The sequence below is a fragment of the Eucyclogobius newberryi genome, unplaced genomic scaffold (assembly GCF_026437365.1).
Source record: "Eucyclogobius newberryi isolate DKJ021-1_F unplaced genomic scaffold, fEucNew1.0.hap1 SCAF_15, whole genome shotgun sequence".
NCBI classification, from domain to species: domain Eukaryota; kingdom Metazoa; phylum Chordata; class Actinopteri; order Gobiiformes; family Gobiidae; genus Eucyclogobius; species Eucyclogobius newberryi.
In genome coordinates this window covers 17,083,241-17,108,637 of record NW_027315779.1, presented here as the reverse complement: position 1 = coordinate 17,108,637, position 25,397 = coordinate 17,083,241, and the positions used below count along the sequence as shown (strand labels likewise).

The window sequence follows — 25,397 nt, the reverse complement described above, 5'->3', positions numbered from 1 at the left end:
TTCAGTTGAAATTTGCAGTACTTTCAGTGGCCACTGTGTGTCACTCAAATATCTTCCTCCACACGGGCAGAACTGTGCTTTCAATCTGGGTGCATCCTTTTCAGTACTAGTAAGTCAAATAATTTAATTGGTTTAATAGTCTCAAATAACATGGCTGGGCTATTCTTTGTCATGTACCTACAATAATATAGGCCTACCGTTTGAAGAATCACTACAAATCCTCTTCACATCAGTTCAAACGCTGAGAAATTCAAGGACTTCTCCCTCCTTTCCACAAGTCGTGACTCAGCCCTCTCCTGTGTGTTGTTTGAGGAGGCTCCTGAACACATTCAGCAGTCTTGTTTAGGAGTAACTCTTGTATTTGTCCTTGTGACCAGTGCTGAAAATGTCTTTCAAATTATTAAGTGTCAAGCAATCATAACACAGATTTTTATTAAAACACTACATTATGGCACTTAAACAGTAAGTTCTCCAGGGTTTTTATAGACATTGGTTTCTTCCCTTTAGTCATTGACTTTTGTCTTTTATACAAAAATATACATGAGAGATTACTATGATAATATCACTTCTCACTAGCTTGCTATAGGCAAACATTGTCAAAATGATTGAGCCCCAAATTCCGAAAAAATATTGGTCTGACAGAAGTAGTCTCAATATAAATGATATTGGCATTCAGAGAATATTGTAATACAAGACAAAGTGTTTCCTATACAAACCTATTACGCGCATCAGTGCATATAGAATTCCAGTATAGCTTCCCTGACGAAAAGAACAGTATAATTATGTCATATCTTGAACCGGAGTGACAACATATGAAACATTACATCCACTGAAAAAACAAGTTCTTGAGTTGTGTCCTGTGTCTTAAACATAGTGTTCGCGGTGGTTGATGTAGACCCGGTCCGTCCCGCTCTGGTGACACACCCACTCGAGGTGGGACGGCTGCAAGGTGGGGCTCGGCTGTTTCACCTGTCTGCACCTTGAGGAGGAGGTCTCGGTGTTTGGCCGGTCTGTCTGCTCGTACCTGCGCTCTGCCCTGCGAGCCTGGAGGTAAACGCGTGCATTTGTTAACTAACTGTGTTCACATTCGCCACAATAACATTGAGACTAAACCAGGAGTAAACTAAACCAGGACTAGAACAAGACCAAACCCAGCCCACATCCAACCCAACTAAAATTAACTCAATTTAGGACCAAATTAGTGTGAACACATCCTTAGTTTCTAAAAGTTAAGCCAACACTAGACAACACTTTTCATTGTACATAATAAAAATATGTACTAAATCAATCAATCAATCAATCAGGAAGAACTGTAGAGTTCCAAATCATGATGACATCACAGTAGAGGTTTCGTTAGAAAACTATATTTTTCACATTTTTATTTGTGTGACAGGAGTTTTGGCCCAGTGTACAACAAGGTTGCTAAGAAACTTCCTGGTGAGATGTCATCATTTTACAATCAGGAAGAAAACATTTTAACCTAAAAAATTGGTTAACCCCAAACTGTGATAAAATCTGTAATATATTTAGCAAAATCTTAAATATAATGATCTTAGCTGTGTTTTAGTACAATGAGTAGTCAAGTAGTTTGTTTAAGGCCCGTGTCCCTGAACTAGACATCTATTTTTGTATGAACATATTAATAATACATTCAGCTGTTTGAATAAAATATAAAACATTTGAGTCAAGGACATAAATTTAACAAAAGTACGAAGAGCCATGAAGCGTATAGATGACTTAAAGACATTTGTTTGTGGCTCATTGATCATCATTATCCATTCAAGTGTTAACATTAAACTGATTAGAAATACCTGACACAGCCATGCCACCTGCGTTGCGTGGACCCCCAGAGGAACGGCGGGCGCGCGCTCAGAGTAAGGGGGAGGCGGCTTGTGAGTGGGAGGAAGGTCAATCCTTGGGACGAATAAGAAAAAGTTTAAATACATCAGTTTAAAGATCATATGATGGAGTTACATGTTTTTCTAGTTTTAGCAGGATAGAATGTGGTAAATAGAGATATCAAAATCAATATACAATTGTGGTGAGAAAAAAAATCACCATTTTAACAATTACCGGTATTTATGATTATTGAGACTGTGACTAAACAACAGGGAGATCTTTCATTTTCTTTCATTTCCATTGTCATTGTTTGTGACCGGCTTTACAAAATGTTACTTACTGAAAGACAATCTAAAGATTAATGTGACAAAAACAGCCAGATAAAAAAGTTATTTACATTTAGGTATGTGTCGGTGTAATCCCTCATTCGTCCAGGCGTGTTCCATAGTAGAAAAGCTTCAGTTGTAGTCATCTGGACTCAGTTTGAAAAAATAGACGTTTCGACTCTCATCCAAGAGTCATTGTCAATAAAAGAATTTAGATCGAGAACTCCGATATTAATACTGTTCTGTGGTAAGACCCGCCCATTGGGCGGAGCCTTCCTGAAGTAGAAAGAGTTGTTTGTTTCAACAGAAACTCCCCCCTTGTATCTACCGAGCTAGCCTATTCAGAATTTTAATGGGCTATTAGAATCCTCTTTGTCTTTGTGAGACCCTGGCTCAACCACCCTGAGTACCTGATTAGCATCTAAATGTCCTGGTCCTCTACCTTTCCAGGGGTTCAGTAACCCATTATAAATAACAGGAAGATTAAACCTTAGCCCTCCATTTCTGTTTAAAGAAGGTCTTTCTTTTTTAACAAAAATAGCTTCCTTGACTCCTCTTTCAAACCATCTTTTCTCCCTGCTTAAAACCTTCACCTCACCGTCTTCAAACGAGTGATTAGAGGCTTCAAGATGGAGATGCACGGCGCTCTGTGGTCCTGAACTAGTATTTCTTCTGTGCTGATAAAGCCTCTTGTGTAGAGGCTGTTTAGTCTCACCTATGTACCGTTCTTTACAACTTTCTTCACTGCATTGGATCGAATAAACTACATTGCTCTGTTTTTGAGTCGGCAACTTGTCCTTAGGGTGAACCAGTTTTTGTCTTAAAGTGTTTCCTGGTTTAAAATAAACAGGGACTTCGTGTTGTCTAAAAATTCTCTGCAGTTTTTCCGACAGGCCAGACACATAAGGGATAGAAACACCCTTCCTTCTCTGTTCAGTTTCCCTTTTGTCCTGCTTTTTGGTTCTCTTCACTCTGTTGAGGGCCCAAGCGGGGTAACCAAATGCCCTCTCAGCCTGTGGTTACCCCGCTTGGACCGTGCATCTCCATCTTGAACCCCTGGAAAGGTAGAGGACCAGGACATTTAGATGCTAATCAGGTACTCAGGGTGGTTGAGCCAGGGTCTCACAAAGACAAAGAGGATTCTAATAGCCCATTAAGATTCTGAATAGGCTAGCTCGGTAGATACAAGGGGGAGTTTCTGTTGAAACAAACAACTCTTTCTACTTCAGGAAGGCTCCTCCCAATGGGCGGGTCTTACCACAGAACAGTATTAATATCGGAGTTCTCGATCTAAATTCTTTTATTGACAATGACTCTTGGATGAGAGTCGAAACGTCAATTTTTTCAAACTGAGTCCAGATGACTACAACTGAAGCTTTTTCTACTATTTAGGTATGTGTATTATACTATTATACTGAACTAAAAATACTTAAATTGTCACGATTTTTTGGTTCTTACGATAATATTGGGACCTGAATCATCCCAATTATTGATTAACTTAATCTTGACACCCTTAGGGGTAAATATTGAGAATAGGTTGACATCAGTTTGTGAAGAAAAGTGGGGGAAAAGCATAAACATACAGAGAGTTAGCTCCGAGTCATAATCAATGAACATATTTACATGAAAAATTAAGGGACAATTTACGCAGAAGGAGCACAAACAGTTTAAACAATAATTTTACAAAATAAAGGTGCTGTCAAACTGTGAATTAGGCGAGCTTGGCTTTGTTATAGTATGGTTGCTAGGCAACAGTTACTGATCTACACAACATGTTATAAATAAAATTTCACATCTGCTGCCCATGTCTAACCAGTGAGAAAACTCCACAAATAGGTTAAACTGGGGAAAACAAGTAAGGTAAGATTTTTTAGCAAACTCTTACATATCTGTTAACTGTCTTTTAGTTAAATCAGTCGAACATGTCATATGCACAGTAACATTGATTTAAATTCAATTTGCACAGGGTCGTGAAGGATAAAACCACTTTGAAGAAGCATTTATGAAGCGGGAATCACATCCTAAAGGGCTTCCTCTGGCACAAAGAAGATGAGGTTCATTCAGAGTATTCCCAAAACACCACTAAAAGAAATTCCCCCGCTGGCCACAGTCATTCATAAAACCGTATCATGACAAACATTGATTTCCCTGCTCTGTAAATCACTCCAAACTGTGGCTCTTTCGTTCGGGGGTAAGGTGCTGTCCCATGTCCAGTGCAGCTCAGAGTGAGGCGGCCCTTCCTCCTCCTCCTCCTCCTGTCAGCTCACAGGACACTAAGCCAGGGTCACACTTAAGATGCTAAGTTGGTCGTGGCAACAAACCAACTTAGCATCTGTAGTGTCCATGTCCAGATGCAGAACGGACACAGGAATGCACAATACTATTCTTTTTCCCATATTGATGTCAGCACGGTTAGCCAAAGGTTCATCATAAATGAATAATGTTTGTTATATTAAATCCATATAGATCTATAAAGTAAGTAAGTAGAGGATCAATGCTATTAACTTGAGTTTGGATACAGAGCACTTTATATCTACAACAATCTGTACATTCAGGTGGTAGGATAAAAATATGAATATGTACTTGTAATAGAAAACGTCCCCTTCCAAAAAGTGCTCTATTGTAGTTCAAGTTGTTTTTGTCACTAGCCAAGAGTTCTGCTGTTTTCTTTGGCTTTTATGAGCTGGCACTCCTTTAACCAAATACAAATCTGCCAAAACTGAAAATTGGAAAGTGAGTCAACATATTCCAGGAGCAAGAAGAAAAGGACAAGGAAGAAAATCTGTCATCATGTGCCTGGTACAAAATAGCCACATAAGTGACTTATGACAAATACTAAATGTAAATCGCTGCACACTGGGAAGCAGCTGATTATTGTGGCGATGGCGTGAAGGGAAAATCAGGTAAACTAATACACAACAGTTTCATTTAATGATGTGATTCAGTTAAAAGCCTTCCTGAAGAATACAGTTGGTAATTGTTGTAAGAGATGACTGTACCACCCTGCACAGACTCAGGTAGGTTTCACAGCCTCATTATATTGAATTGTATGTGAAGAGTAGAACCTTATCAGGATTATTGGACACATTTATCTATCTTAAAAGCATTTCAAAACAAAGGCTTTGAACATCTCATCACTGCACATCAGCTAGATGCTACTGTTTTGCGTCACTTGAATGAGAATGTCCAGCCACATAAAGCGTTTGACATTTGCAGGGCAGTATCAACTTGGGACAAAGCTATTTCTAAATAATTGAACCCAAGTTATTTGTCTTTCTGCACACGTTATAACTAGTTTAGTTTAGTAGCGCATCAGAAGGGCCTTTACTGCCAAGATTGCACTTATGCACCAACTGTGCTATTTTTTGGGTTAAATTCACAAGTCATTAATTAAACAAGGCAAAGAGCATCAATTATTTGATAGACTTACACTTTATCTGAGAAAGCTGTTGGAGGGGCTTTGCGTGCAGTGACGATGACTATGATGAAAACGGTGATGAGGAAGAGGGCAAGGACAGCGCCCATCACAGCTCCAGCCACGGCGATGGAGTTGGACCTGGCTGCGCGGGACTGGTCTGACACAGAGGGGACAAAGAGGGGACACAAAGTCAACGTTTACATTCAGGGGATAACACAGACCGGACACTGGCATAGGATGTGAGAAGAATGGAGTCTTAAGAGTTTTAACGTTAAATCTCCCAAATAACAACTTGACGTCAGCGACCAAAATATCTGCAAAATACCTTGACTTGTTCGTTATTTGTCAATATTTTATTTGCCACATTTGGGATTCAAACATTATCAAAATGTTATAATGGTTTGTTTCTTTGTGCATTCCCTGAGATAGAGAATGTCTAAAACAATGATTTCAAACGTTGGATGAATGTAGGCTAATAAAAAAAGTTTTCCATTGAAATAACATGATTTTCCATTAACATAAAGGTGCACTATGTCACTTTTCTGTCAGTGGTCCGCTATCTGCTTGTCTCCAAGATGCTGCTTTGCCTGGAATGTAATGCAGCTCAACATTAAACAAATCCACATCCTGCAGTCCTTTTTATGTGCACATTTAACAATTCACTTGAAAAACATGCATAATTACTGTGTGTGGGTCTCCTCTCCATAGAGCTGACCTGTAAACATGGCTGGGTGGCATTACTAGCTTGTCTTCAAGGAGCTAGACAACATTAATGCTGAACTGTGCAGTATTCTAGGCAAAGCAATAACATATCCATGGCGACAGGAAGGTGGCGGACCCCTTAACCAACATCAATTCACATTTGTTTAAACAGTAGCACAAGTCTGTCGCAGAATAGTTCTCAAATTATTCAGCAGAAAACATTTTAAATCCTTTAATCCTTTTCCATCACAATGGCAGAGTCACATAAAGGGTTTTGGTACATGGTGTTCCTCCCTCAGTAATTGTAATGGCTGCTATCGCCCCATCCATATTTTCTCCATTTACTACACTGAAATGCCAGAACAAGTTGAACCTGGCACGCTAAAAGGCAAAATTGGAACTCAAACTTTTTCTAGCTGTATCTTCACAACCATGAATGTCTCATCGACAGGCTTTGTGTGTCAAGATTAAAATCCAATGGTAAAGTTTGCAGAATTAGCCTGGTAACACCATATGCTTACATATGCTCCATGCCATCCACAGAAGGGATTAGGATTAATACTGATTAAGATGCATTAAACTAACAGAACTGCATGCATTGGCCAATCAGGGCTAATGTGTTAAACAGTGATTGTAGGGCACAAAAAACTAAAGGACAAAGGGTTGGCGGAAAGAAAAGGGTGAGTAAGTGTGACATGCTCAATTCCAGTTGATTTAGCTGTCGAGGTGTGGGCTAAAAAAAAAAATCGATGATCTCCTAAGATGGGAATCTTAAATAACACTCCACTTTGAAGTGGACAGAATGGGCTTGTGGGCATCAGTCTCCACCTTATTAAAAAAAAACACCTATAACTTATTTGTACTTGTTTGAATGCTATTCATTTGGTACGCTAAACTAGTGCTACTTCTTTTTAATTTAGGCTTAATTGCTCATTTAAGCTCGTTAATTAATGCTTTGCCCTGGGTTAGTGCTGTTCTTTCAATATGCATTTGTTGTGTTTATATTTAATCCATAGTTTTAGACCTGCATCAGTCAAAGTATTTCATTTAATCAAAGATGGTACCACTACTGAAGTGTGACTTGACCTTTGGCTTTGGAATAATTGTTTATTTGAAACCAATCATGTACACATGCATTTTACTGCATGTTAATGTTCCCCAGTATAAACTCTATTTGAAAAGGCCTGGATTATGGGCATTAGTGTGGATCAACTGTTCCACTTTGGGAACTGGCTCCAGCCATAAACGTGCACATTTTTCTTGCACACTGTGTCCTCTCATCCTCAGCATGAAGTCCATCAAGTGACTTTGTCACTGAGGTCAGCAGACAAGAGATGGGACATCATGAATTAAACAAGGTGCCCTCAGTGGGCTGCGATGAGTGTCATGGAAGATGCACTGAATAGAGCGCACCCTTCCCCCTTAAGATGGTCAATGGACAAACCAAACTTAGGAACAGATGTCAACAGAAGATAATGGGGGAGGAAGAGGAGACTCTTGGACTGTCTTCAAGGGTTTGATTATGAAGATATTTTCATCTACGAGAGTTACTTTCAAAGTACCCATTATTTTTCGCTGCAGTTTGAGGTATTCGAGTGTTGTGAAAAGTATCCTTGGAAACTGTGATTCTGTTGGTTACAGCAATACTATACTGCAACTGGGAAATGGATCCAATCTAAGAGCAAGGGGGCACAATGCAGTCCTAAGCTTGGACAATGGAAAGGGTTTATTTCGGGAAAGGGATACTTCAATTAGGGGTGGGTGATATTGCCCCCCCCCCCAACAATAGCCAGTCAATCCAACATATGTTAAAACATGTCTTTAAACGTATTATGAGGTTTAATCATCAGACAAATTAGTCAGTAAAATTATTCACAAAAGTTCAGAAATTTCACCCCATATACACATATGTCAAAAAAAGTAAAGAAAGTTTACAACATACCTTTTTTTACAGTTTTTTTTTTTACTATAAACGATATACCCAATATTATAAATGTTGCCATTACTTCTAAACAACATTCACAATATCCATATTTCCCCTACCTTCAGTGATTTGCTTTTCAGTTGCATTGGTGAGCTCAAATTTATTGACATAAATTGACAAATCCCTGTCCAGTACAAAACTTATACATTTTCTCAAGTGTTATAATATAAATGCAATATAAATGTGACCAATTATGTAGCATGTACATAACACAGCCTCTTCACCTTATGGATTTTCCTTATTCCCCCTATTTCTTCACCCTCGAAGTACGTGTGCATGTTTGTATAGGTTAAGACTGCTTTGCTTCAAGGTTACTGTGACAACTCCTGCCGCAGCCATGATAAGATCTCAGTTAAGACAGAGAGGTCACATCAGGGGGGAGGGGGTCCTGTGTCAAGGTCAACGCACCCCAAGTCACCTGTCATAACCGCTCATCTCTCACTGTGAATCCACCGGTGACCAAATGTCTCCTGATGTCACGCCTTTCAAGTCACACATTAACCTCGGCGTCTTTCCCTCTCTTTCCCTCTCTTTTTGGGTGGCCAGGTGGAGCGGGAGGAAGAGCGCTTCCCGTCAGCCGCTCCAGATGAGCCAGTTGCCATGGGGACAGTCAATGGGCTGGAGAGTGGGGACTTTGGGCCAGACACAAACACTCAGCGTTTAATTTTACCAGCTGGTAGTCAGTGGGTGAAACGACACAGGGGGGAGCTGTAGGCGAGGAGAGAGTGTGGACTTTTCTTGTAATAAAAAAAGAAAGAAAAAAAAAAATAGAATACGTGAAGGGGAAGGGGGTCCCCCTCGAGCGTGGATGGACCAGTGGACTTTGTGTAAGGCCGGTGAGCTCCCATGTTAACATCCGGTACGGTGGAAGAGGAATTTTTCGGATTACATCATGGTGGCGTCCCACTTGGATCGGTGGGGTGGGCTGGGGGGGGGGGCGGTGTGTGCGAGAGCTGGAGATGATGTCATTTGTAGAGGCACAAAGAGAGACAGCAGTATGAGTAATGGTTTCAAACTCACAGGTGCTAAGGTGCTTTATTGAACTTAAGGATTTCAAAAAGACAAATGAATGCTCTGCTCGTGTCACCGATATTTTCTCTATATACAAAAACAATCATAAGGTGCTTTCTGACAGTGTGTGGCAGCTTTACGTATTCATTTGAAAAACAAAAAGTGACCCTGACAAGAGTCTAAAACGTGAAGAAATATGGTGTGAATACAATCAAACAAAAGCCACCTGTCTAGAATGTATATTCAACTTTCAAACAGGAATTCTTGGTCATAATTAGCTGATCACTGTATATCAAAATTCAAGCTTTCTTTTAAATATACTTTTCAATGACGCAGGATGTTCAGCTACACTGTGTGGCAGGATATGGCACGCCAGAATTCATACACTGCAATATATTGGAACAGAAAGGCAACAACTCTCTAACACAACACAACTTCCACAACTAAAATCCAGTAGTTTGTAAGCATCTAAGGCACGAGTTGTACTTCTCAACTCAAAGTGAAGGACATTTTCCAAGATACAGATGACAATAAGACCCTCTTTTATCATAGATGCCGGTCAGCAAACTAGTAAGTCAAAAAAAAAGAAGTAATATTGATTAGTGGCATTTCCGTCTTAGTGCATAGAAGCAAAAAGGGTCAGGGTTCACAGCTACTTCCTGTTCCACTTTGCTGAGTGAGAGTGGTCAGAAAGGCAATTTACTGCACAATCATCGCTTCATGTGGTAATAATACATGCCAAATATATTTTTTAAATCATATTACTTTTAAGTATAGGGATTCCCAGATTTGATAATGAACAGTAGCTTATTGAGAAATTAGCACCTGAAATTAGGCCCCTAAATGAGTACAAAATTGCAGAGCAAGTTGCATAACTCATCAATGAAAAGAGGCAGAGGCAACGTCAAACAGATAATACTCTGCAGAAGTTCATGTTGCCAATAAACCTTTGAATATTCACAGCGCCACACAGCCTCTTGTCAAAGTGATGCACACATTACAATTCTAATAATAATAGAATATTCTGCAAAGTGCCAAAACAATGAGGTCCAAGAAAAATCAATCGGTAACATTCTACTTTCCACTGGCAGTCATTTTGATAATAAAAACGGCGCAAAAACAACATATCATAAAGTAAAAAATGTCAAACAACAACAACCAAAGAAGACCCCAGTGGTGTTACATAAATACTGATACAGATTTTTACCTAGGATGTGTACCGTTTTTCTGATTGCACAAATCACATTAAATCTTAGAACAAAAAAAAAAAACACATTTTGATGGTTGTTCATTTGATGCAAAAGTGATATTAAGGATTTGTTAATTTGTTTTAGCTACAGAAGTCCTGAAGTTTGAGACTATTCAATAATAAATGCTACTGCTGTTACTTTAAGTCAGAAAACTACTTTTTTGTGCTAAATTCCATTTGGCTACCGTTTTATGTGACAACTAAGGCTAGCATATTATTCACAATCACTAACAAAGAAATGGTATGATCTCCTTCTCATTCCAATTAGCGGAATCAAAAACACTTTCTACCCTAAGGTATCACTAAAGGATAGTGAACATAGCTACAGGAGACTACAGTGAAAACTAATTATAAAACTCATCAGTTCAACTATTTAAAAAAAAAATGAGAACAAATGTAAACATAAAAATACATTGTAGAAATACGGTACCCGAGCTGCCTTGTGCATGTGTGGTACTCTTGAAAAGTAACACAATTTTAAATTAAATAGGAAGGTTGTGGCAGCTTTGGAAAATTAGACAGGTTATTGTTTCAACGAGTGCACATAATCGACTCCTGAATGGGTCCTTTGTGTAATGAAATGCTTTTGATGGAGCGAGAGTGCATGGTGACCGCCATACTTCTGAACAATGCCCCTACTGCTTTACCTCCAGGAGGCCTGGGTTAGTGCAAGACTGCAATTCTCATGTGATGAATCAAGAAAGGACAATAGAGGCATCTGAAATTAAAAAAGGTGGTTAAATGCAGGTATTATTTCTACTATATCTAAGGGTAAATTCTAGTGGTGATTTTCCTGAGCGTATGGCAAACCCAGTCCTGCTTGGTCTTACCGTCTACATGAGCAGGAACATGAGAAGGTCAATACTTATTCCCAGTCTATACCATAGATACAAACAGGATGTGCATGTGGACATTGGTTGAAATCACAGGTTACTATTAAAAAAAGATAACAATATTTTGCAACACCCAAATGTGGTCATCACATTTGAAGTTGGCAAAATGGCAGTGCATCAAGTTCAGAACCACAGTTAAGTATCACTGCTTACAAATACCAAGACCATTTGCAGTCAATATAATTGTAGCTGCTACAAACTACAACTACAAAAAAAAGTCAAGGTCTTTTTTCAGATTTTTCCACACTCATGTATTAAACCATAAATACCCAACTAACAAAATTATACCCAAACCTTTCTTAATCTAAATATTGTAAACAAAACCAACAATTTGGCCTAAACAAGCATTACATTTATAACTTACTAATTCAATACTCAGAGGATTCAACTAAACATAGTTGACACTTAGTAAATCAGCATTTATCAGAATTGGAATATTACAGAAATATCACAAAAACTAGTGTCCAGAATTTGGACTTGAAAGTGGTTGGGTTCAGTCTGTCTACATTTTAAAAGAAGAAGTTCAAGTGTCACCCGGGACACAAAAAAAAAGTGAATCTACACAGACTAAATATGCACCAGTGAAATAATCTATGTTTGCAACTCGTCAAACGTACCACTCCCTACGAGAAATGACAGAGCCATCTTTGTGGGCAACATAGTCTCCCTCTGGCCCGCTGTCGTAGCAGTCATCCGACAGATAGGGAGAGCAGTTCTGCAGGGGTTTCAAAGGAGGATACCTGCTGCTTTTAGCCTGTCGTGGGCTTGAGTACGACTTGTGTTCTCGTGCTGTACCATGATGATTTTGCTGATCATGTCCACTCTCCCTCATGGCTCTAGTGTAGCCGTTAGCGGGGAAGTCCTCTCCGTGATAGCTATCATGATTCCGCCGCTCCTCTTTGAGCTGCCGGTCGCCCCACTCTTCCCGGTCATGGTCTGCCTGGCTGCTTCCTTTGGTGGGCTGGAGTTCGTGATGCGTGGGCTTCTGCAGATCATTGTGGCCCATGTAGTGCTTGTTGTAGTAAGTCCCATGAAAGGTCTGCTGTTTTCTTAAGTAGAGCACTCCAGCCAATGACAGCACCAGCAGCAGGAACAGTGCCCCGCCCACTGCTCCGCCCACTACAGACCCAACATTACCAACAGGGATGGCTTGACGAGTAGGGGAACTGAGGAGGACATGGCCCTTATCGTCCGCTAAGGAGGAGGAGGTGGTTAGCACAGGAGCAGTGATGGTGGAGGGCATGGCAGGAGGATCTAATGAGGGAAAAGGTAGGAGGAAGAGGGAGTGGAGCAAAGAGATGGACAAAGAGAAGAATGTCAACTACATCAGTATTTCACTAGGCTGGGATAACAATGTATACACTATATCAACTATGATGATACAAGAGTACACAGGGCTCAGAGAGCTGTGGTTTGCTTTCACAGTGGAAATGAGACATTATGAAGTCAAGAATTTGATGCATGTGAGGTTTGGTACATACACCAAAGCTCATGAAATAGTGATTTCCATAAATAAAGCAGTTCTCCACAGGATTTCATTTACTGCCATATTTTTTTTTTTTAAACATAAAAAAAATATTGCATTAACATTTAGGCAAGACATTTCTTGCATTTGCAGGAGAACTTGTTCAATTATTAATTTCAAAAGGAGTTTAAAGCAAACCAAAGCCACCTGAGGGTTCATGGTAATAGAAGCATTAGAAATAATGGATTTTAGTAAAAGAGTCTTTCTTAAAAGAAACATAACAGGATGTCTACCAAATGAAATTCTAAATATTTATTCAGAATATTCTAAGTTTTCCTTTCAAAACAACGACAGTGTTTTTGTCATTGTAATCTCTAGTCCCAGACTATTAAGCCAGGTCTGACGGGAAGAGTGATGCCCACTAAACAGAATGGCCCAGGTCATAACCAGAATGAGCTGAAGCATTGGAAAGAATCAAGAGTCTGAAAGCCTTAATGGGGCAGCAATTGCTCTGCCACTTCAAACTAAATGCCAGGCCAGATGTGAGGTGGAGATTCACATCCGAGAGATCAGAAACATGAACCCGGAGGACTGAGTGCAAATGAATGTACTCAGCGAGCAGGAGGGACGCTGACAGTTATGGACCCGACCACAACAACACATAAAGAAGGGCACGTCGACATGTGTAAGCTGCACATAGACATACAGGTCCTCTCAAAGGAAAATGAAATGTGGATGATAAATAATAAATAAGAGTTGAAAAGAACTCCTTAATGTTTTATGAATCTGGGACATCATCTCACAGTGAGGCTGCAAGCTTCTGCCTCTTACTGCATGACACAAGCAAAAGAAATGAAGCACAGAAATGAGAGAGAGATGTAAGAGAAATCACATCACAGGCACAGCTCCATTCACAAAGAGCCTCCACAGACCAGAGTTTATGCAATCAGAGAAGCATGGCTAAGGCTAATCAAGGATTAATCAAGACCAATTCGAAATTCAGGAGACAAGACTGATATGAAACACAGCACAGACATGCCCTAAGAGTTGAATGGAAGGCGGTCAGTGTGAACCAAATGGGCAGGACTGTATCAGAGTCACATTTCAGCTGAAGGACATTGACACAGGCAGCGACAGAGCCATGATGTTCACATTGTGCTTCCTAAGGGAGAGTAACAGCAGTCAGCTGTGTTCTGTGCAAACTGGGCTCACCTTGTATGAGGATGCGCACATCCCGACTGCGGAGGTTGATGTCATTGGCAACTTCACACCTGTAAACTCCAGAGTCATTTCGCTGGAGGGGACGCAGGAAGAGCAAAGTGCTGTTTATTACCTCCACGCCCTCTGGCATTTCACTGTCTAATCTGGGAAACAGAGACAGTAACACTATGGGATTAGAAAGATATGAAAGAGACATGTGCAAATTAATAACTTTTACAAAGTTAAGGTAAACAATTTCCATATTGTTTATGATTTGTCAGTATGTGGATACTTTGCAGAGATGGGATTCAAACACACCTGATCCATCTGAAGTGGTGAGCTGGAGGGTTAGCATTGGCCTTACAGGTCATTTGAACATTCTCTCGACCGGCAAACCAGTCTCCATCGTAGCCAACCACTGATATATCTGGAGCAACTTCAAAGAGAATATAATGTCAAGTACACCTTAAACAAGGCATTATTTAAACCCAACCTCGTTGTGATCATTAAAATGGTATTCTAGCCTGTGCACTGCTTTACATCAGCAAACTCCTGAGGACAGTCTGTCTTTACAGTTCTGGACTGTGAGGGCAGTAATGGCCCAAAGATTCCAGCCCGTTTTAGTATGCTCTAAGGTCACCCCATAAAATCTATCTTCAGTCAAGACTAGGTGAGCAAAATAAACACTGCCTATTGGTCTGTTGAATTGTTATTCACAAAGAAAATAAATCAAATACATACTTACATTGCACATTGAGCTGGTAGGGGATCCTGAAATCTGTCTGCAGAGCTGGGTGCCGGACCACACAGGTGAGGGTGTGTCCCTGAACATGGCGTGTGGGCTGCCACAAGTACCGAGCCTGCACGCTGGTGGTGCCATTGGCTTCATTATAAAGCTGGACATCTGACTGGCCAAACAAGTTGGACTCCCAGGACACCTCTGCAGCAGGTCGAGCCCGCTCTGCAAAGCATGTGGCCACCACTGTCTCATTGCCACCGTCGATGAGGGCAGCGGACCCAGCGGATACATAGACCTTGGGCTCCACTGTTTTAAATGGACAAAGTACGGAAGAGAGGGTTATTCATAAAATAATTACACACTATACTTACCACTTTTGTAAATTCAGACACAATTGACATTACTCAACATTACACCTTGTTTACTTTTGAGCAGGGTACTTATGTGCTGCGGTACATATTTGACAAACACAAGGCCAAAACGCTGCGTGTCTGGGAAAATAGACAGTGGATTCTTTCTGCAGACCCACACCTCCCCCACACCTGCGTCCGCAGTGCTCCGAGGCTGGTGTGACAGCATTCATTGATTTTAATCCCTTTGGAATTCTTGCGGGACCCGAAACGCACCACTCGCATTGGGTGTAAACCTGGTGTTAGAGTCCAGCCATGTTTAAATGTGATTAGAATGAATTATTGTCATTATAATAATAAATATTAATAAACACATCATTATTCAGAAGGTAACATTAATGTTACATCTGGTTTCCCAACATTTCCAAATGAAATGCTTGTTTTCACAAGAATTGTTTGTCTATTGGCCCAGATAGACTTGACACGGCACTGGTGCTTTTATAATGCCCGTTTGTCAGGAAGAGCTCAAATCATTTAAAGTGAATAAACACATTTTATAGTAATATAAAATATTATTCTGTTTTTCTACAAAACTGCACGTTTACTATAACCAGTAACCTATGACTAAGCATTTGGTGGCCCTAGACAATGACAGAACAATGGCATATAATGATAAAAAATGATTATATGTTCCCTCTCTCTCAGTCTAGCATGTGCATGTGGCCAAAACAATCATCAGCTAGAAGAAAGATCATAAATCATTAACGCCTTGACTATAACCACACTTCTCTTTCTGGTTACTAATCCATGGTTGTATTCAGTACACAAGATATTGTGCTTACCGAGCACCGTGACAGTTGTCGAGGCTTGAGTATTTCCCAGTGGAAAAGTTGCGACTTTACAGGTGTACATTCCAACATCGGAGAAGCCCACGTTTTCTAATACAATGGTGGCATCATGGGAGGAGGGAGAGCGGAAATACAAGCGCTGGCTAAACTCTGGAGGGATGGAGATCCCGAAGCGAGGGTTGTACACAGCCACGGTGACGGAGCCAGTGGGCAGGCGGCGCTCCCATGAGCTCTGGGTGAGAGTGAGGTTTGAGCCCACATCCACGGTGCAGTCCAGAGTCACGTTTTTCCCCAGCACAGCATTCACCTGCTTTGGGACAATCACCTGACTGCCCCATATGCCTGTAAACACAAGTCAAAAGTAGATGAGCATTGCTTAAACTTATTTAAAATCTTATTTGTTTAGTTTGTGGTCAGTGCCATTATTCCCAATTCCCAAAGGTTCACTCATAATGGCATATGACTGACTCCAATAGGAAGAAATCTATTTGCTGTGACAACCACATACAACTGATACAAATCTGTCTATATGAAAAGGGTAAACTTAATGTTATGTTTTCACTTGTCGTTTCATTTTAAATTAGAGTTTTGCAAGTGTAAAACAATAGATATTTTTCCCCTCATATTCATAAATCATAAATTTCTTTAAGAAAAAAATAGATCAAAGTGGCTTTTAATACTAAGCTTCATAAACAGAGACAATGCAATTAAAAAGCCTCAAGTTGATCATTCTGATCTGCAATAATCACTATGAGTAAAATTTGATTCATTGTAAAACTCTAGAATGGACAGCTTTGAGAATTTAGATTTAATTTACTTCACAAGAAATAAGATGCCTTTTATCGCTGTCAAAGTTGAGTTTGAGGATTACTGCCATTGATCTGCTCTGGAGCAGACCAGTCTCAGGCAGTGACATGAGGTGAGTTTAAGCATGTTAGCACCACAGCAGATCTGGATTGGTCTGTCGCTTGTTCTAATCCAACTCAAACAAATAACCTAGATTTCAAAAGCTCTGAAGTAAAGAGTCATGATGGAAAACTCAAACGGACTTCGAGCAGAAGAAGGGACAGATATGCTCACAAGACGATGACATCATCTCTGAGGGAAGAGAGAGGGAGCCAAAAAAACCAAGTCACGTCTCAAAATTGCTAGAAACATTCAACTATCCAAACGACTCAAAACAATTACATGATCAGAAAATGCTGTGCGCCCACAGCCTTAACAAGATCACTTAAATTGTACCAAGTTGCCAATGAAAGACCCGATAAATCAGAAGCTGCTGCGCTCTGCAACTCACACAATCTCCGACGGGCAATCTGCCAACATCTTTTTGAAACCAATTGATCAATTTACATCTATGATTTACTGATGCTAATTGTTATATATTTTTGTTAATGGCTCAACACAATAAGAGACTATAATATACATGTTCAAAGTATGCAATCCAACAGATTTATCAAATAGTAGTGAGAATGAACAGCTCATTTCACAGTTGGGAGTACATATTTATAACCAACACCAAAATGCACTCGTTTTATGGAGCCAAGTGATTTCACAAATTTCTTTGCACATTAGGGACAAAGATAGCTGTGAGGGCAGAAATAACCACATAGTGAGTAAAGAAAGCTGTATTTTATCCCTTTGTGAATACATAAGAGAGCTATAGTGACTGTATTAAATTTTTATTTGTGACACGACGACAACCTTACATAAGCGTGCCCTCATTTTTCAACTCGGATGAAAAAAAGATGAGGAAAAGGCAAACTTCTTTCTGATCTTACAGTATGTGCAGCGACATTGCAATAAACATTTAATCCTGCTCAAGACTAGAGCTGTAGTCAAAATTCTTGGTCGACCAAAAAACCTGCCCTGTGAATAGTAAACTAAACAAAATCCCTCAAAACTATTATGCATGCAACGAAATGCTGCAGGAAAATGTTTATGTAAAAAGAAGCTATAACTCACAATTCACTACAACAACTCTATGATTTCCTTCTACTAATTCCTCATAACTATAAAATATTTAGCTGTCTGATAAAATGCTGGTCAACCAAGACATCATCGACCTATAAATCAACTAAACAAATAAAAGCTTTGGCCTGGCTGAAGGACTTGAGTTTTGAGGTGTTTTTGTTCACATCGAGTCAGTGCACACTCTGACTGCTAATATAATACAATGTGTCTCATTCAGAGGCCCCGTACCAAACAGATTATAGATATCTAGCATCAAGGACACTTAGCTCCCAGAGGACTCCACAGCTCGTTCTCACTTTGGTCAATATTACCTTCACACACACACCACTCGTGTGTCAGCCGGCAGTGTATTAATATGTGTGTCTCGCCACAGGGCAGCGTGTCGTGTTAAAAGTGGAAATAGGAACATAAATGGTGAAGTGTTTAGGGCAGCTGAGCAGGACGGGACAAGATCAAGATAAAAGGATAAATGCACACTTGACTCGCTTGAACTTAGCCGACCTTCACAGTAACTTTCAGTCTGTGGACAAATACAACATCTCAGCTCAGTGGACCACAGTCTGTTTGCATTAAGCTCCAGTGCTCTAAATCAGAGCTGTCAAAATCACTATGGAACCATATTGACTTTATAGAGCATGTATAGAGCTTGGTCCCTGAGAAACCCCTGACCTCATGACACAGCAATCATATTCTATAACTCAGTCCACATATCCAGATGAGGAGATGTGCTTTCAAACAGTAGCTGCAGTAACTATTTCACTATGGAACAATTCAAGGATGCAGTTTTCCCACACACTAAACATGTTTGAGGAAAATCTGATCAAAATAGACATTACAAATTAAATGGAAAAACACAAAATTGTAACATTGCCTTGTTTGCGTAGCAACAACATGAATTGTTTTTTTCTTGTACAAGCAAACAAGGACAGACACTTCCTCCACATGGAAACCTCAACTCTGGAAGCTCAACAGAAAGTTCCTCTAGATTGTGTGTAAAATATTGGCCTTGTAATGGATATATGAAATATGATTATTGATTGTAGCTTTCATGTTATAAGAGGCAAGATTAGTTTGTTAGTTTGTTCCAACAAAATGCCATCAGCAGTGAATCTAGTTTGCATTAAAAAAGGTACAAGGTTGACTCTTTCATTGAACTAAAGTCATGCTTGAACATCAGTCAGTAGTTTTAACCTGAAGAAATATGATTAATAAATAAATATGATTAGGTAAGCATACGTCATATCATACATGCAGTAGTGCATACATACTATATGCATGCATGCATATACACTGAGACAGCAGGGAGTCCGTAAGCACATTTGCATATCTCATTAAATCTTTAACAAAAGGGTTCTGTTTCCTTTCTGGGTCTAAAGCGATGTTGCGTTTACAGCAGGGTCTCTCTGGCAAAGGGGATCGAGCTCAAGGGATTTCTCTTCAAACAAACTATGGGAGTGCGGTACGCCTCTCGGCAGGTAAACCAACTTTGAATTACACCCAAACAGATACAGACATTTGCAATGCTTCTTCTTCATGGGATGTAGAGCTGTGCAATTACTTGAGATTCAGTCATTTATAATTGTCGAGAAGTCCACAGTCAATAAACCTCTGGTTTAACATGTGGTTTGGAGCAGAGTTCAGACTTTGGAGGTATTTCGTGTGCAATGGCACGGACTTAATGAATATTGAAAATAATTTTAATGTGTTTAATATGATCAAGTCAAATAGGAAAAAATACATCTTAAATAATACAGATCACCAGTTCTAATGAGATGTGCTGCCTACATTTTGATGCAATTAGTGAAGCCTGGAACACATCAAGACAACACATTACATCCAACGAGTCAAATAAAATGATGGTGACATCCGTTTAATATTTAGACTTAGGTAGTTAGTAAGTTGTCCTACTTTCTATGTCATTTGAGAAGGCAAGTGACTGATACATAAAATAATAATAAGTCAAACCAGCATTTGCAGAGGTTAAAGTGGTGGATGAGTGAAGCTTCATGTTCTGTGTGTTTGTTAGTGTTGGTCACTGGGTGAACTGCGCCTGACCCTTTATCCAAACAGCTCCACTAAACCACACAAGCTCTCCATCCTCACCACAATTTAAGTTTTTATTTTAAGTTACAACATGACTTGGCATAAATGGTAAACGGCCCCCGACGCGCTCAATGCAACTGATAATTCCCCCAATTAATTCCCCGGATAAGTAACGGTTGAGTGGTAATAGTTTGCTAATGGAGTGCGCGCTAAGTGGCCCGGGCTCTCTACCGTCTCCACACCACATTTCGCGGCGCATGAGGCTCTCTCTCCCCGGGCTCCATCTCACGCAACTTTTTAACATCCGCGCCGGGGCCACACTTTCCAACCGCCTCGTTTTACCGGACGAAACGCACGCGACGCTGGCGGTAGCTTTCCCCCAAAACTTCATAGCAACGTGACAGGCGCCGGCTCAGACAAAACTGAACACTCACCTGTAATACCGCACAAAAGGTAAAACAACGCCACTTTACGTTGTTTCCCGCGCCAACGCAAAGACGCCATCGTTGGACAAAGCATCCACATTGTTTTTCTTGTTGGGCTGTCCCCGGTCCCGCTCGCAGGCTGCACGGCACTTTTTGTCGGCGTCCGCTCCGTGTCTCTGTAGCGGCGGGTCCTCGGCAACGATGAAGAGCTGCATGTGGACCGTACCATCGGGCCCGGAGGCGGAGGGGCGCGGGGGCTCACCTGGCACCCGCACTGGCGCCTCCTCTGACGTGGACGAGCCGCGGCGTCCCCCCCCCGGAGGAGCGGACCATTAACACACGCATTACATCATCGCTGTTGAGAAGCCCACATTTATTGGTTTATTGTTTTACTCATTTTCGCGCTGTGTTTATTGGGAAGAGACTTTTGAAGGAGATGCACAGTTTTGCTTTTTTTTTGTGTGTGCCTGATCACGTCATTTCGATGTGTTTTTGGTTATGTTTGGGTGTGAATACTGAGCTGAAGGCAGCACAGCAACCCATGATATAAGAAATTAGAAATGTGTTACATTATTTTCAATTTGGTCCTTGGTATTGTCCAATAGTCTAGGCCATATTTTCTTATTTACTACTTTTTATCTTGTTTAGATTCAACACAATCTAGCCATCGAGTTAAGAATAAGGCCTTTCTTTTTAACTTCATTTACAAATGTATTGGTTATTTGTGATTTGTGTGGGAATCCATCATCAAGCAGTAAATGAAATGGCCTTGAATGGAACGTTGCAGCCAATTACCTTGTGCCACTCACTTACGTCTTTCATCACATCTCAGTTTTAATGTTGGGTCTAATTCAGCAGAGGGCCGCGTCTTTCAGGCTAACAGAAACCTAACCAGGTCACTGCCTCCATTCGAATCTGAAAATGTCGTTTGCAAAGCCACCAGAGATAAGTATTCACCCATTCAGTGATAACTCCTGTGTGTGAAAGCAAAGGGAGCGTGCGCACAGAAGGGGAACAGCCTGACTTTGAGTAATCTCTCCAAATGAGTACAATGAGCACTCTGAATATTGGTCAGTGTCTGGGCTTCAGTTCAGTGAGTTACACTGCTCTGCTCTGATGATGTACATGGATATATAACCAATTAAACCCCTTTAAGACTACAATGCCTCAGAAAGAGACGTTGTCTGTTTATATAATTATATGAAGTGGCCTAACTTCTTTCCTATGTATTCTAAAATCACAATTATTCACATTTAGAGGTTTCTATTGTCCTTTATTGTATTTAAAGTTGACAGATGATGCTATTTTTTCAGTTATGTATTAAATTATAACACGTATCATTCGTTTTACGTTTTGTACAAACTGCAATATTGATCTAAATTGGTTTAATAATAGAAACAGGTCAATTGACTTCCTGTTCAAAACTGTAAACTGATGAGCCCCGCCTCTTCGTAGGGACGTTTCAATGTAGCAAGCAGCAGATTGACATCTATTTTTTTTTTTTTTTTGTTATGTGTCATTTTTTTTAACACTACACATTTGCCTCGGAGTCGGGAACGTGCAGTCGGAGATAGGGGGTAGGTGAAAACAGCACTTTTCTGAGCACCCGAGCCTCAGTTGCAGGACAAAACAGGATTATTCAAACATGCAGGAATCAATAAAAGATAATGATGAAGGAACACCATCATATATTATTATATTGTTAAGCACTTCCAGGAATCACTTAGTTCACACTTGGTTACGTTTTAGTTTTAGTCTGGTTGAGTCTGACTGAACCAAATCCCTGACTTAAATGTCACAGAATGTGGATGGATGTGAGCTTTGTATCCCTGATAAGACCTCTGCGCTTCATGTCTAGAGCCTGTTTCTGTCACCAGGTACTCTGTGTCTCAGGAATGTTTTTCAGCCCGTCGAGTGCTCTTTAGCAAAGGCAGAGGGGCGCTGAGAGGGCTCCAGGACCGTGGACAAGTAAAGATCACTTAAATTAGTCCAATCTCCTACCCAGCCAGGCACCCCTTTCATTCAGAACCTCCCAGATTGTTTACGCTCAATAACTGAGCCATACTTTAACTTAAATGGGTCACCATTTGGGCTGTGAGGAATTTTACTTAAAGTGAAAGGGGAATAAAATGATATAGAGGGGCTGAGTTTCCCACAGAGATCTTCAGGTGTCCATCACAGAGGGGGCAGGGGCATAAAGTAAGACAAAGGTGACATCTGCTGGTTATAGGAAGACTCGCACAGCATAGTACATGGAATAAACATCATATTAAATAAAATGTTCTGTCATTCTTCTTAACAAAAACACAAAAAACGTACCAGAACACCACCCGTAACTGTGCAAAATATGTAATTTTTAATGAGTAGACCAATGTGGATTGATAAATATTTATAAAATGACTGAAAACCACCCAAAATCAAGCAAACAGCATTAAAAAACAATCTTCTGCTTGTACACATTGACTCCACCAAAACATCGAATCGTGTAACCATTATAAAACTTGTTCTAAAAATATTTGTCAGAATAAAACACAAATTCTTCATTATCATTTGGGAAATGGTTTGATTTTTGCCCTCAACCCAAAAGTAAAACAGTCTTTAAAAACATTTCTGAAATTGTTATCCTTGAGTCCGTACAGAAGAGGACTCAGACATTTGGGAAAGACTATCAGGCCTAAGAAAAGTGCATACTGAACGTGTATCGCTGTAGCTGTGTCTATGTTCCACAACCCACTTGAATTGACCATGTTAAATAAAGTGGAAGTGAGACAGAGACACAACTGTAATAGATGCAATAGGACCGTTGTGTGGGCTTTGTCAGCATGACTGACATTGGCTGCTGATGTTTTGACAATCACCATTATAGCAATGTATGAGTATATGATGATCATACTGACTAATACAAAGTACATAAGAGTGAACGATCTGTTTAAAGTCATGTAGATTTCCAGTTTAAAGAGAGCTTGCTTGGTGCAGTGAGTGGTGAAGCTGGTATTTGTAAAGCGAATAAACAAAAAGAGCTGTGTGAAAGAGTCAAAGGAAGCCATAGACCACATAACAGCTATGGCAACTCCAGTTGTTCTTGTAGTAGCAATAACTACATATCTTAGAGGAAAACAAATGGCAACATATCTTTCCAGAGACATCACAGCCAAATTAAGGGGAGACATTTTAACAGTAACATTTGCAATTAAAGTGAAAATGATGCATACATAACAAGACATTTTGGTCATGGTAACAGCAAAAACATAGAGTAGCATTGACATCAGTAGCTGCAAGGAGTCAGTAAAGAGTAAATGTCCAAAAAGGATATATCGGGAGGACTCAAGAAACAGAGGTTTTCTCAGCAGAGCGAAAAACATAACAGCATTGACATAAAGGAAGAGGAAGCATGGCAGCATGGACAGCAAGGCTCGGGCAGGAGTCAGTCTGGGCAGCACCACCTCTGCAGTGTCATTCATTGCTGACTCATCAAGGTGAAATCTAAGAAAAGAACAAGTTATGTACAGGTTACACACAGATACCATAAAGGGAAGTTGCATGAACATGGAAAACACGCACAAAACGTCTTTACTTAACTATGATCTTATGCAGGCTACACGTGGTTCAAAATGTTAAAATGAGCAAGTGCTTCAGAAATCTGAAACCCACCTGCAGCAGCTTCACCTTAAGTAACCTTAAGTAACAGTGTCTATGGGTTTGGAGGAAGGTAACCAATCAAGAGTCTTCCTTCTGATTGGAAAAAAATCAAACATTAGACCTGAGGCTAATTGGGGGTGGGTAACATTTACTGTCGGGGGTTATTTTGAAGGTCACGACTGAAAAGGGTTGAGAACTACGGCTCCAATAAACTCATAGAACAAACATTCTTAATAGTTTACATTAATCTTAATTTACATTTTATGGCAGTTTTATTGTCCATTTGAAAAAAAAAAAAATGTTTTGTAATTTATATTTTTTTTCTATTTTAGTATTTTGTGCAGTTTTCCATTGTTTGTGTTTAACTTTTTGAAGCAAAAATAAAATTGAATAGCCCTGCCTTGGCCCAATATTGGCCTCCTGCTGAACTGCCCCAAACGTTCACAAACAGAAGGCTACTTTCGATTGTAAATGTAGGCCGTTCTACCATTATAACCTCAATACCATCACATTGTATTATGATACAGACCGGAAATAAATGATCCAAGCCTTAATAAAGGTCCGGTTCTTTAGAGATTTAAAAATAAATCACTTTGACACTCCACGGGTGTGTGTGGTTAATAAATGTCCATTCAGTAATGCTGTTTCACAGGGTTTATTCCAAGTATTGCCCTAACCCTAACCCGAACAACAAGGTTACATGATTTCAGGCCTTGCTGCCTCTAGTAGCCCCATGGAATAAACCAAACCAAAGGAAATCAGATTTTTCAGAGCTCCAAGGCCTCTGGGTTGGAGGTGCACAACATGTACCAGGCTACTGTAGTTTTGGGTCGCACAAAATATCCCCAACACTGTTTTCAATAAATTATAATTAATTTATTTATAAGTTAATACAATAAAAACAATTACAGATAGATTTGATTTTGTGATTTTTGTGATGAATCAAATAAACAAAATACTTTACCAACATTGCTTTACAAAATTTGCCCATGAACTGAACCAGAATTAAACTAGGACTAGACTAACACCAACCAGGTCTGAGCCAGGACTAATCCAGAATCAAAACAGGCCTAAAGCTAAGGGTCATTTTCTTTGGACAGACGAGTGGGAAGATGTATGTACTTCACAATGGAAGACCACAAAGTCCCATGTTTGGAGGGAATTCTGTTGGGAAAATGTTCTCATTTTTCACAAGGTATTCACTGTTGGAGAAACTGTGGTTGCCAGGTGTTTTGGGACTATCCTCTTGCACAAAAATTAACAGAAATTAACACCACCATCTTACTCAATTT

General features: G+C 40.0%; 2 protein-coding genes across 5 annotated transcripts; both read right to left on the bottom strand.

The window, feature by feature from the left end:
* Nucleotides 1-414: 414 nt before the first annotated feature.
* Nucleotides 415-20,613, bottom strand: nectin3b (nectin cell adhesion molecule 3b). Of its 4 annotated transcripts, XM_072446416.1 has the most exons (9): nucleotides 20,476-20,613; nucleotides 16,019-16,366; nucleotides 14,833-15,132; nucleotides 14,406-14,523; nucleotides 14,100-14,251; nucleotides 12,560-12,676; nucleotides 5,596-5,740; nucleotides 1,812-1,914; nucleotides 415-1,044 (listed from the first exon to the last, which is right to left on the bottom strand). In XM_072446416.1, the coding sequence occupies exons 1-9, from the start codon at nucleotides 20,564-20,566 to the stop codon at nucleotides 865-867; spliced, it is 1,554 nt and encodes a 517-aa protein (XP_072302517.1). In that variant the 5' UTR covers nucleotides 20,567-20,613; the 3' UTR covers nucleotides 415-864. The 4 variants fall into 4 exon arrangements, with proteins under 4 accessions (XP_072302517.1, XP_072302518.1, XP_072302516.1 ...); XM_072446417.1 differs by lacking the exon at nucleotides 12,560-12,676; XM_072446415.1 differs by lacking the exons at nucleotides 415-1,044; nucleotides 1,812-1,914 and having other exon boundaries at nucleotides 5,617-5,740; nucleotides 12,040-12,676.
* A 2,387-nt stretch (nucleotides 20,614-23,000) lies between these two features.
* LOC140360467 (odorant receptor 131-2-like) lies at nucleotides 23,001-23,927 on the bottom strand. Its single transcript, XM_072445670.1, has one exon. The coding sequence runs from the start codon at nucleotides 23,925-23,927 to the stop codon at nucleotides 23,013-23,015; it is 915 nt and encodes a 304-aa protein (XP_072301771.1). The 3' UTR covers nucleotides 23,001-23,012.
* Between the last annotated feature and the right edge of the window lie 1,470 nt (nucleotides 23,928-25,397).

Bases quoted from the DNA above. Each gene is read 5' to 3' on its own strand.
- nectin3b (XM_072446414.1), bottom strand. From the start codon at position 20,566: ATGTGGATGCTTTGTCCAACGATGGCGTCTTTGCGTTGGCGCGGGAAA. The intron at 14,252-14,405 runs GTGTGTTTGAAT...TCTGTTTCCCAG, and splicing joins CACCACTTCAGATGGATCAG to ATTAGACAGTGAAATGCCAG. The intron at 12,677-14,099 runs GTGAGCCCAGTT...TTCCCTCATTAG, and splicing joins TGTGCGCATCCTCATACAAG to ATCCTCCTGCCATGCCCTCC.
- LOC140360467 (XM_072445670.1), bottom strand. From the start codon at position 23,927: ATGAATGACACTGCAGAGGTGGTGCTGCCCAGACTGACTCCTGCCCGA.